Here is a 13,048-nt window from a genome sequence, read left to right on the forward strand (position 1 = left end):
TCAACGTAAGGGGCTGCTCTGGACTGACAGGCTCCGGCACAGAGCTGGTGGACTGAGCACTGCAAGAACTAGGCAGCAGCATTGGGAAGCACTGTGGGCTCCCGGCCATCACCGCAGCCTGGTTCTTCCTTTACCAAGTGGGGGTTGAATGTGCAGCACGTAGGATCCCTTTCTGCTCTGATGCAGCAGGACATGTGTGCCGCCTCCACACACACACACGTGTCCCTCCCTCACCGCAAACACGCCAGGGCCTGCGGACTTTGGCTGTAGAGCATTTATTGCAAACAAAATCTGAGGTATGAGAAGCTGACCCAGAGCCCACGGCTGCCCTGGCTGGGGTGGAGCAGTCTTCACTCACCCCACACCAGGCCCTGGACACTGAGGGCCCAAAGCGCCCTGTGGAGGACAGAAGGGCCCCGTGCACTGAGGTAGCTGCATCGTAAGCCCCCACAGGTACAACTCCCCAGGGTTGCCCAACTCCCAGGCACATCCATGCCTGGAGGGGAGGAGGAAGCAGGGAAAGGCAGGCAGGAGAAGCCCCAGCCTCTGATGGAATGCACTGACAAACACCCCAGCCTCTCGGGAAAGGCACCTTCTTGCCTGCCTGACCATCCCAGCGGTACCCCTGCCAGCGATGGGGGAATGAGGTGGCTGCAAAGGCAAGTGTGGCGAGGCTGGCAGGTCACTGCTGCTCCAGGCAATCCTCTGTCACCCCCTGGGCAGCCAGCTCGGCCAGCACATTCTGCAGGTAGTTGGGGTCAGGGTAGCCGTGGCCAGTCACATTGCGGTCCATCTCTGTCTTGTGGTGGATCTCATTCCACACCACAGTGTCAGTCTCGCCCGTGGTGCTGGACGTCCCAACTGTGAAGATAAGTCGCCTTTTCCAGGCCACCTTCAGGAGCTCCAGGACCTGCCGAGGACAAGCACAAGGAGGGAGGCCCGTGAGCAAGCACTGGCTGGGGCCTCGCTCCTCTCAGCTCCTTACCTTCCTGGGTAAACTCAGCCCCATCTGTGGGGACACCCCCACCTTAGGACTCTGCCCACCTGAAAGCCCGATAGGCGCTCACACAAGCTTCAGCTCCAGCTCACACACCCCCCTCCTCTCCTTGCCTCTGCAACGGCATCCTGGTGGCTCAAGGCACCATCCTGCGTCCCAAGTCTGTCTTGCGGGCACTCCCTGTCCTGCCCCTCGCTGGAATCCAGGCCTCCCCGCCCTCTCCCTGCCTCCACATGTGGCCACCTGGAGCCCATCCTCTCTGCAGCAAGAAGAGGGGCTTGTCCAAATCTCCGATCAGCAGCCCCACCTCATGTGGCTTCACAGTGTTAGAATGAAGCTCTGCTCCTGGCAGCCTGGGAGTGGCCTTGGCAGGCCATCTTCCTGCTCCCTCACCCATGAGGTTCACACTCTCCGAACCTGTTACCAGCTCAAAGCCGCCACACCAGCTGCTCTGCCTGCCTGGAAGGCTCTTCCCCAATCTGCTCACAGCTGCTAAGTTACTCTTCAGGCCTCAGCGCAGACATGACTCCTCAGGTCACCCAGTCCAAAGCAGCCTCAGTCCCTACTTGCACATCTCGCTCTCCTGACTCCAGAGAGCACATAACCTGGCCCAACAGGCTGCTGGAAGCCGCCTCTCCCCCTCACTCCAGCTCCCTGTATCCACAGTGGGCCTCGTCCTCTCGTTGCCTGGGCAGGACCCTCCCTGACTTTACCTTGCGGCCCTGGGCGTTGTCTGGAAGGTAGCACTGGCGGGGGAACCCTCTGGCGGTGAATGGCTTCCCAGGGTTGGGGTGCTCAGGGCCCTGCAGGAGGAACAGACACGGGATGGGAGGGCTCCAAGGGGCCTACCTTGCCAGCTGCAGGGGCTCGCAGGATGAAGATGCCCAGCCCCACCCCTTAGCCATCCTGGCTGGGGACTCTTCCTGCACTGAAGTGACCAAATAAACCCAACACCTCAAAGACCCACTGTAAATGTGACCTCCCACCTGTGACTGTCCTCCCTTGAACCTGTGCCACCCTGCCTGGCATGAGACACTTGCTGCTAACTTTTTCTTTTCCTGATGACACCAGGAGCCCTTCAAAGGCAGAGCTGGAGCCTCTGAGCACAACCCTTTCTGGCCTCAATGGAAGGGCCTCCCTTCGTGACTGCACACACAACTCACCGCATGCCCTCCACCCCTTGTCAGCTACAGCCTTGCTCTAAGAAGTGGCTGGGACAGGGGCCTGAGACAGCGGCGGACCTGGATGGAAGGGGAAGAGGCTGAACAGCAGGCGACCTTGCTCCCTGCCCTCTGCCATGCAGGGACACACCCACATATAACTCAAGTTCCCCTCGGCTCTGAGGTGCTAACACTATCTGGAATGTTTTTAAATTTCCCTCTGAGCCATGGAGAAATAGAGGGAAATCACGGGAAAGGCATGTGGTTCAACAAAATGAACGGACAAGCCATCTACCACAGACTGGTCTGCTCGGGTCCACACAGCCCCGTGTCTTCTTCCCTACCCTGGCTCTGAGATCAACCCTGGCCCAAGACAGAAGACCCTGAGGGCCAGAGATACCATCTGGGTCTCTGCTGGAACCCTGGGGACTCATGCTTGGTCCTGACATCCAGCCCCAGCCCTGCTACTCCCAAGCCAGGCCTACAGGTGGTCACTTAGCTACTCTCTCAAGAACAAGAGTCCTGCCCCGCTTCTCAGCCCCTCCCCACCCTGCACTCTACCACCTGCAGGGTTCTTCAATGAACGTCCCGCCCAAGAGCTCCTCACTTCTCTAGCCCCTCAGCACAGTGTTCTTCTTGCTTATCTGCTTTGTCTTCTGCCCAGTACAAGTTCAGCTAAGATGGCTCTTCCTCCAGGAAACCTTCCTTGGTGCACAAGAGGGTTGAAGGCCACCTCTTTGCTTCCACAGCCCTGAGAGCTTGCCTCAAGCCCCAGCACTACTGCCTCCGGTTCCTATCCCTCCCGGGCCCTGAGGAACTGGGAGCCTGAGCTGGGCAGTGCAGGCATCCTTGCCTCCTGACCCAGGGGTCAGGCTGCTGGAGAGGGGCAAGCTAGGCAGAATGCCTGGGAGTAGGTGATTCCAGGAAAGTCCCAGGAGGCTCCTCTTATGCCAGGGGACCCCCCTACCTGGATGCCGTGAGGAATGCTGTAAACTATCAGTATCGTCCCGCAGTCCTCATGGCCGGGGAGTGACATCTGGAACCTGAACACCTCCATCTTCCCCTGGGGCTGGGTCCCTGTTTTCTCTCCGTAGATGGTTTTGCAGGAAGGACACTGCATACTTCCATCCTGAGACAAGACAGATGCAACAGACTAGCTGGCAGCCCTGAGACAGTGCCCAGACAGAGTCACCTCCACTTTCTAGCTGGGAAGAGAGGCCACAAGGGAGCAGGCTGGCTGCTGTCCCACAGCAAGCCGCTGGCAGGGCACCTGAGTCCCCTCACACACTGGATTCCAACAGCCTCCTCAGGAGGATAAGTTTTGCACCAGAAACTCATTATATAATTTTCATGAAAGGGGTGGGACATCAGGACTCTGGCATGAGGTTTATGAGCAAAGGTCTCCATGATTTTAATCATATTTAAAATCAAACAGAAAACCCTGCAACTGATCTGCTAATCCTGGTGCCCTAGCTGGGACAGGACAGGACAGCACAGGGACACTGGGGAGAGGCAAGGGCAGACCTGACTGGCTGTTATGTGACTTGGTTCTCTATCCTCCCAAGCCCTGTCTGTCCCAGGTGAACTCCACTGAAGGAAGAGCAGCTAAATGTCAACCACTGAGGGCCTGGGCGGGATGATTCCTGTGCAGAGTGGCATGGGACCCAGAGTTGGCTCTGCCTCAAAGCCTGGCTTGCCACCTTCCAGCTGGAGACCCTGGGCACGTTCCCCTGCTAAGCCTTTCCTTCATCAGCACAGTGCTGACCTCATAGGGATGTTGCAAGGAAGTGAGACCATGTATGTGAATTGCTTATAAGCAGCAGAGGAGGAGGCAGGGCCTGCTGCTCAGAGGAGCCCAGGATCTCTCCCTGGGCCTGGAGTCTCAAGGCCTTGCTAGAGGGGTCAGGGTAACCACCCCATAGGTACCCCTTCCTGAAACCTGGGGCAGGCCTAGGAGAGCCAGCTGAACCCTTGGAAAGGTCTCCAAGCCAGCTCCCTGCCCATGACTGTCTTTTGCCAGGGGAGTGATCCACACCTGCCACCTAGACCACTGCCCTCCCCAACCACTGCCCCTCATCCTGCTGCAGGGCTGCCCCCCACCCCAGCTGGCCGTGTGGGCACCTTGTTCCCATTGCAGTACATGGCCAGCAGGCACAGCAGGTGGAAGGCATGGCTGCACTTGGCAAGGCGGCCCACAGCCACGGGCCCAATGGTCCTGCTGTCAGTCACGTCGCTGTACCCAGACATCATGGACAGTTTCTCCATACAGATGATGCAGTCCTGGAGGGAGACCAAACACAGACATGCTCGCCAACAGCTAGCTGGGCCCAAATAGGCCAGTCTTGTGGGAAAAGGGCCTTTATCCACTGAAATGCCTGAATCACAGTCAAACTCAATTCGGTAGTCATTTGTTCTAAAGGCTGGGAACAGCTGAGTCACTGGGATCTGTGCCCTGAAAGGGCTTCCCAGAAGTGCAGCCCCGAGACAGCAGCAGGAGCAACCAAACGGGGAGGACAGACTAGGTAGGCTCCTCAGGGGAGAGACCTCGGAGATGGTCTTCCGAGGGAGACAGGAATTGTCAGGTGGACAAGCACAGGAGCGGGCACTCCAAGCAGAGGAAATAGAAGGTTAAACAGCACACAGGCACCTACAGGGGGTAAGGGGTAAATGGGGGCAGGAGGCCCAGAAGGTCCTGACTGTCATGCTCAGGAGCTTTATCTTGTGAGTCTGCTGTGGGGTGTTAAGCAGGGAGACCCCTGGAGGAGAGCTTGGAGAGGAGGCAAAATAGCCCAGTTAAGTGAAAAGAAAGACAGCTCTGAATGCTGGAAAGCGGCAATATGGAGAGGGCTGAGGAAGGGGTGAGGAGGACCTCTCGGCTTCTGTCCAAACCTCTACTAACCAGGGTCTTATCTCTACTCAGCTTGCATGAGAAATGACAAGAGTCCTTGGTTCTATCCTGGTATGCCTGACCTTGAACCCATCCCTCAGTATCACCAAGACTATCCATCCAATTGGAGAAAAGTGGTACTGTAGACCCCAAAACATGGCTCAGCAGAGGCAGACTCAGGCTCTACTGAGGCGTAATGGGTCTGGCAGGCCCCACTGACTACAGGAACCTTGACCAGGTCTCCCAACAGCCAGCAGGGCAGAACTGCCCTCTGGGCAAGGCCGCCGTGCTTCCACACCAGTGTCAGCCTGTGGGGAGCAGGCAGCCTTGCCTATCTCTTGTCTCTGGAACCCCTGTCTCCCAGGAGGGCCTCAGGCAGAGAAAGAAAGAGCTTTGCTCAGGAACGCAGTTTGCTAGTGACAAAGAAAAGACCAGAACGACATGGGTCTCAGGAACCATGGCCACCTGGTCCTGGTTATGCCTACTGCCTACAGGAGGCCAAGAGATTAAATCAAAGTGCCTGGAGTGTGGCAGCTGGCAGCCAGAGGCACCTGGGAAGTAAGTACCTTTCAGGCAAAGAACGGGCTGGTGTCCCTTTCTTCTGGAGTGAGCCCTTATTGCCTGACAAAAACAAAAGCAGCATGGCTCCCAGGACACGTACCTCATCTGGGGGTGTTTTCAGCTCTTCAGTGTAGTTTTTTATCACCTGCTCTGGCTCTGGCTTTGGAGTCCCTCCTAGAAGAGAGAAGAACGTAAGTGGTGCTGCAAGGAGCATGACCCGGAGAGCGATGCCAGAGAGAAAGGAAGGTGAGCGAGAGTCCAAGCTGTCAGGAGGCAAGGGCAGAAGAGGCAGACGAGGAGGTGAGCATGCAAGACAGCAGAGCTGGTGCCAGGCATAGCCCTGGCCAGACCTGGGAGCCCTGGAGGCAGTAGAAAAGGGGCAGAAACAGAGCCGCATGTCCCAACCCTCGAGAGCCGCGTACCAGTGCCCATTCAGTCAGGAAACCAGACCCAGGCTCTTCTGAGGATGCCTGGGAGAGTCAGACAGCAGCTTCGAGAACAAACTACTCCAGAGGATGTCTGGCAGCATTATTTTACACAACTTGCATTACTCTTGTGTGAAAATCTCCTTGAGAGAAGGAAGTTGTGAATCTAGCATGTACCAGGCACCTACAGTGTGTGGCATCTGTGTGTACACTGACTGCAGATGACACCTGCATGGATGCTGTCGCAATAAACCACCTGTCTCTGGCCTGTGGGAGTCTCAGTCACACACCTACCCGGTTCCTCAGCAGAGCGACTCTGGGCAGTGGCCAAGATGCGGCAGGAAGCACCTGGCTGCCGACCCTGCCCCCATCTGTGCACACGTGCGCAAAGCTGGGGGGTCGGGCAAGGAAGGCCATGCCCCACCACGAACTCCAAACCTTGCATCAAACAGGTTCCACCCAAGGACAAAAAACTCCCCCAACTAGCAAGAGAGAGGATCGGTACAGCCCAGGAGTTCCCCAGGCAGTGGCAGGAGCAGGATCACAGCCAAGCCTGTGCGGGAGCAAAAGTGGGCAACAGGAGGACCAGGGAGACCAGCACAGCCCCCAAGAAGCCATCCTGGTAGGGCTCCCCCTTCTGCTTCAAGGTCATTCATTGTGGGGCTCCTGGTCCTAGTCTCCAATATCAGAAGGGGCTCTGGTTTGAACCCAAGCTCACAGCCATCAGCCTGTGGCTGCAAAGACTTTTAAGCCTGCGGGCTCAGCAGCTAGACTCTCTCTAGATCATGGAAAGCCAGGTGACAGTTACACGGGGAGGTGGCTTGGTACAGGAGAGGGTGGAATTAGAGGACATGGGTTTGATTCTGGCCCTTCTGCTGTGACCAAATCATATCACCTCTGAGCCTCAATTCCCTCATCTAAAAAGTGGAAGTGGAAGCCTAATACCTAACAAAGCTATAACTGTTCTAAAAGCATTAGCTGCTATTACCTGAAAGGCAGCTACCTAGAATACCACACACACCCTCCCTACACACGCACCCATACCCACCCCCCACACAACCCAAACATACCCAACACAAAACCACAAACATACACACACCCTGTACGCTCAACCCAAACACAAACCCACACACAGAAATACATACCCAGTACACACATACCCATACCCTCCACACACAACCCAAATATATCCCGCAATACAAACCCATAAACACATACCCAGTACACAAATACCCATTCCCACACCACACACAACCCAAACATACCCAACACAAACCAATACACATAAACAATCCCCAACCTACAACCTATACACACACTACACACCCATAGAGACTTCCAGGATACACACTGGTCACTGTGGTGCAAAAGCCAGACTAAAATAATGACCACCAGCACAGGGTGGCCATCCAGGTAGCTGGTACTCCTCACTCAGACTGAGGAGAGCCTTTCTGTTTAGAAAAGCCTGGTGGCTACAAGCCAGTCTCCAGATGAGCCCTGGGACCCCATCTGCCAGGATAGCTCCTGGCCCACCTCTCGTGAGGCTGGGCTCAGCATCCTATTCCCCACCCCCACCCAGGAAGCCTTTCAGAACTGAAGGCACACTTCTAGCAGAGGGCTGGCCAGGTGCCCATCAATGCCATGAAAGAAACACCTGAGCCCAGAAAGGACAGAGGGTCTGCCAAGAGCCTGCGTTCTTCCTAGGCACACCTGAGTGCTATAGGAGGCTGTCACCTGCCCTGCCCACAGACGTGTCTCCCCCTCCAAGCAGAGCAAGAATTGGCATGCAGAGCCCTGGGCTGGGGGACAGGAGCTCCGAAGCCTGCCCCGCCATGGGCCCAGTTCCCCTCACCCCTGTGAAGTGGGGGTAGGAGCAGATGTGAACACGATTACGGCTGCCACTGTCACTATGTGCCATGTGTCTACTTCCTACTCCTCACCAGCCAACCTGCTAAGCAGGAGGCACCACCTCACAAACAGAGAAAAGCGCATATCACAAAGCTAGCAAGGGCTGGAGCCAAGACTGAACCTGGGCCGGGAGAGTCTCGCTATGCTGCCTGCACACCACCACATGCCAAAGGTCATCTGGGCTTTCGGCAGTCTGCGTTTCCATGGCTCAGATATGGAGGCAGAGCCACCAGCAGCTTTAGAAAGGTTTAGAACTTACTACCACAGGCCCCTCCACACAAATCTTGCACAAACTCCTAGCACCTTCTGTCGTTCTGAAACCCCTTCTTCTCTGGCCACTGACAGGCAGGGCAGGGGTCATCAGGACACCCTGCTCAAGTAGCCCAGAGATGTGACCTGACAGGGCTGAGGCAAGGGCAGCAGGACTGGGCTGCTGTCTGGGGGCTTTCCTGAAACACACATTGGCCCCAGTGGGAGGGACAGAGTTGTCCCCCATCTGGAGCCAGGCCTCACCCACAGATTTGTGTTTACAAAGTCACAGGGTCCTCAAAGCCAAGCCCCTATCATTCCAACCATGCCAGAAGAGAGGAGCTGAATCCTGGGTCTTGAGCAGAAAGTAAGGCCACCTCTACAGCCAAGCAAGGGCAGGGAGAAAGGCCACCGAGCCTATCCCCCGCAGGGGCACAGCAAGTAGGGAAGGACCTAGAGGTAAAAGAGGTGCGATGGATGCAGGAGAGTCAGAGGCAGCGAGACTTGGAGGAGGCTTAGCGAAGGCCAGAGAGCATTTGTGAGCAGGAACTACCTTTCACGGACATTTTCCTCAATCTCTTAACTGAGCTGTGACTTTTAGAGGCCAGACAGGAGGCGGGAGGGCTGGCGGGCTGGGGTGCGCGGCTAAGACACACAGGGAGTCCAATGGCTGACATCAGAATACTCGTCATGCCTACACAGGGTGCAAGATCAGACATGCAGAGAGGGGGAGAAACATTAGAAGGAGTCATTCGGCAAATGATCTCAACAAACCCTGCTGCGTCCAAGGAGGGGGTGCCATCAACGGCCACCAGGACTCACAAATCTCCCCAGGAATCTGGCCTCTGGAGACTGCCAGGGCCCACCCAGGCGGGCAAGACTAAGTTCCAGGCAGGAACCAGGAAGCTGGTGAAATGGCCTGGCTCATTGGAGCCCTGGCCCCAAGTCCCACAGGTTTCTGCACAAGCGCCCGAAGCCTGTGCCCAGAGCATGCAGCTGGGCCAAGGCCACTGCTTCAAGATAGCAGAGGGCAGAACGTCACTCCAGGGAGCCTCCTAAGCAGCTCAGGGTGGCATCTCCCCGTGCCAGGCACAGGGAAGGAGAATAGAGGGGGAAGGGTGCAGCCAAGCTACGGAAGCACAGATAGAGTCTCTGAGGCAGAGCAACTTCCAGGGCTCAGTCTTCCCTGTGCCCCCAGAGCCTCTGGGACTGGCCGTGCCCTCTTGGCTTCCAGTCACTCTGCCTCCAGCAGGTGCTATCTGCTTTCATACCCCACCTGGCCTATCTAGGTGCCATGGCCTTCAGTGACATCACTGGGGTGCAGGGTAAATAGGAACACTGCCCCTGGGGGCCCACTGGAGTGGCAAAGGCTCCAGGCTATGGCTTTCCTCTCCGGTACCCTCAGCCAAGGGCAGGCCTGTTGCAGGCAGCTGTGCTGAAATGGACAGGCCACTCTTTCCAGAGCTCACTGCAAGGGCAGGCCTGGCTCCTCAGCCTGGCACCCCATACTCATCTTGGCAGGACCCTCCCCCATGCTGCCCCCTGAGGGTGGCTTCCCACCAGAACCTGGCTCTGGGGCTGGGCACAGTAGGGTGCCTGAGTAGTCAGTGGCAATCCTGGCCCTCTTTCTCCTTCCAGGACAGGTGGGGCAGACAGCTCTGCCCCAACTGCAGGGATTCAGAGGGGGACGGGCAGCCATGTCTGTGGCCTCTGCTGTGGGAACAAAGGCTCTTGGCCTGGCAACTGTGCCCAGTCGGGAAGAGGCCAGCCACCGGCCTGGGCAGCACAGCCAATTCGGACAGGGTGACCTGTCATGGCCACTTGGCAAGAGACACCAAAGTGCCCATAAGAACACCAAGGTGAGAGCCTGGGCTCTGCTCATCTGTAATGCAATGCCACCAACATCCTAAGGTTGTTCCTGGGTGCAGATGTGGTTCTTGTGGGAACTAAATGTCAGGGGGACAGAACGACAAGCAGGCACAGTTGGCAGAAAGATGGGAGAGAACAGAAACAGGTGCAGTTTTCCTTAAGAGAACCCAGGGCTTTGTACTGACCACATCCTCTGAGTGGAACACACCCCTTCCCGCCCCCAACTGCACTCACATCCATCCTCAAGTGTCACATCAGCAGGCAGGCCTCCCTGACCACCCTATCGAAAAGGGCCACTTCTTCTCCATTTCTCCAGCTCCTGCTTGGTTTCTCTGCTTAGCACTCTTACCACGTGAAGTTACTCCTACCCCTGGTTTCTGTGGCCAGTCTTTCCCTCAGCACGAGTGCCCAAGGTGAGGACTGTGCTCACAGCTGTATCTCCAGTGCCCAGGGCAGAGCCTGGTCCACAAGAGGCACACAGTATGGTATGTGTTTGCAAAGGGACGAACACCTCCCTGGGGCCACCACCATCAGTCCCCAAGCAGCCAGCATGAAAAACACTTCTGCCCTTTACAACAGAGCACCCAGTCCCCTGAATTCGAGTGACAGACACAGAAGTCTCAACTCAGCAGCCTGCAGCGAAGGCAGCCCCTGCTCTATGGGTCTATCTACCTTCCCATGAAAAAGTGTGACAAATACCCCATACCTGACACTTCACAAAAGCAGCATCCATGGACCGGATAAGGGGGCACCAAGAGTGGGCCATTGCACCCTCCTCAACAGCAAGGGCTCAGGCACAGCCCCTAAACTGCTCGCACCCCCGAAATAACCTTAAAGCTTGAACTTTTTCCCCACTCATCTCTGAGGATTCCCACTTGATCTGTTGGAGCCTTGGAGAGTGAAGCTCCCAGTCAGACTCTCATTTCCCACTTTGCAAACACCCCTTTCTGACAACAAGGGTCAGCCTTTCATCTAGTGACCAAGGTTGAGGTCCAAGCCCTTCCTCCCTCCACTGTTGCCTCCCCAACCTGGGTTCAAGCCCTGGGTCACCCCTCATTGTTTGACCAGTTGTGAGTAGGTTGTTACCACACACCCCACCCACCCCCTGGCAGCATGCAGCAGTAAGATGTGGCAACTGCTGCAGATGCCACCTCCTCCCTCACAGGGCAGAGGGTAGGGAAACACCCCATAAAGGAGAGAGGGCTGGGCTGGGCCACAGCCAGGGGAGCTGTCACTTGGAGGCACACCTACTCCAGCACCTAGTCCTTCCACAACATGGCCACCTGATTGTAAACTTACCTGCAAAACCCTGTGCCCAAATGCTCATCTGCTTGTGGCCAAGCCTGGTGTATTCCTGAATCCATAGCCATGGCCCAGGGTAAGAGAAGATACTCGCCAGCCCTTGCTTCTTGGGGACTGGCCAGGATCCCCTCATGTCCCGGTGCTCTAGACAACGGTCCCACCAACAGATACCAACCACTGGGCCTTGAATTTAGGGAAGGTGGCAGTCTGGCCACAGGCTCTGGTCTCTCCTTTTCCCAGCTGGGACCAAGTTCCTGTACTTTGGGGATCTGTTTCCCACATGAGTAAAATGAAGGTTAAAATACCTGCTGAGCTCCAAGAGTGTTCTGAGAGCCAAGGTAACAGGGGACATGAAGGACAACCTGGGATGCAGCCTAGAGAGGGTCCTCTCAGCCTCAAGAGCAGGGGGACGGGGGCAAGTACTACACAGTACCCAGGGCGCACTGAGATCCATGTAGAGAGGCTGCTAAACCCACCGTCAGGCCACGACACAAGGGCCTACAAAAGCCCCAGAGCTGGAAGGAGCAGGGCTGCATGAGGCCGCAATCTTTTCCCAACATCATTGCTACCACAAACACACACGCATGCCCGGTACAGTCTGACTCCCCTGTGGCACCTGATGTCAGGAGGTGACCTAAACTGGGCAGGAACTCTCCAGTCAGCACATCTTTGCTCACTCTTTTCTCTCAGCCCCAGCAGAGGGCTGATGGCTGAGCAGCTGCGGCATGCTGGAGAGGGGCCATAGGGCAGGGTCTCCCCTCCTGGGTGCTCCCTCAGTCTCCCCTACCCCATCTTCTACCACCTCTCTAGTTGTTCCTTCCATTTCCTTTGAGGGCTCCTCTTCCCAGCATCCTGCCCACTGTCTCTGGAGGCTCACACACTCCCATGGTGGGCAAAGGGCACCCCATCCCACCCCAGACTGCTCTTCTGGGATGCACATACAAATTCCTGCTGCCTCTGGGACAGCTCCGTCTACCCCACGGTCACTGCTCCTGCCAATGCTCCCACCCGACTCAGGAGCACCCAAACACATGCGGACGAGCCAGATACTGAGGCCAGAATGCCGAGGCTGAGTCCCAGCTCTGCCAAAGGTTGGCCACCGGAGAATTCTGAAATTCTGAGCCTCAGTTTACCCAAAGGTAAAATGGGAATACAAGTCCATACCTCACAGAGCATTTAGGGATGAAACGAATGAACGCACATGCCAAGTCCTGACCTAATCTTCAGCAACAACTATCATGATGATGGCAAGTGACTATCGATAGCTATACCCAGTGGGCCTCACACTGTCCCTCCTCCTCTGTCACAACCAATCCAACCACCAAGTCACAAGCTCTTACCTCTGAGTGCCCCCTCCATCCCACTGCCAAGAACCGAGCCAGGCCTTGGTATGAAGTCAGGTTGCACACGGGCCTCCCTGCCTCCAGGCCTGTCCCCTCAGGCCACCCTCTGCCACTACAAAGACTCACTTAAAACAGACTCTGATTACCTGATTTCCCTACATCAACCTGTAAGTGATGGATATTCACAACACTGTTCTGTTTACCTTTTTGTATACTTTACATTTCCCATAAGTTAAAAAAATAACCTCAGTGGCACCCCAACACCGGTAAAAAGGATTCTTAAAAACAGTTCTGAGATGTATGGATAACAAAAGATCTAGGTGGGGCCGGCCCGTGGCTCACTCGGG

General features: G+C 56.2%; 1 protein-coding gene across 4 annotated transcripts in view; it reads right to left on the bottom strand.

The window, feature by feature from the left end:
• Positions 1-258: 258 nt before the first annotated feature.
• DTX2 (deltex 2, E3 ubiquitin ligase) overlaps positions 259-13,048 on the bottom strand; it is a 32,578-nt gene continuing 19,788 nt past the window's right edge. For 2 of the 4 annotated variants that reach the window (XM_008594535.1, XM_008594530.1), the window contains 6 exons: positions 8,741-8,881; positions 5,706-5,779; positions 4,279-4,437; positions 3,125-3,286; positions 1,711-1,800; positions 259-910 (listed from right to left, as the gene is read on the bottom strand). In XM_008594535.1, coding sequence (XP_008592757.1) covers positions 683-910; positions 1,711-1,800; positions 3,125-3,286; positions 4,279-4,437; positions 5,706-5,779; positions 8,741-8,881 — 854 coding nt within the window. In that variant the 3' untranslated portion in view covers positions 259-682. The remainder of the gene's footprint in view (positions 911-1,710; positions 1,801-3,124; positions 3,287-4,278; positions 4,438-5,705; positions 5,780-8,740; positions 8,882-13,048) is intronic. The other 2 variants (XM_008594543.1, XM_008594546.1) reach the window with 2 other exon arrangements.

Source organism: Galeopterus variegatus, unplaced genomic scaffold (assembly GCF_000696425.1).
Source record: "Galeopterus variegatus unplaced genomic scaffold, G_variegatus-3.0.2 Scaffold164, whole genome shotgun sequence".
Taxonomy (NCBI): domain Eukaryota; kingdom Metazoa; phylum Chordata; class Mammalia; order Dermoptera; family Cynocephalidae; genus Galeopterus; species Galeopterus variegatus.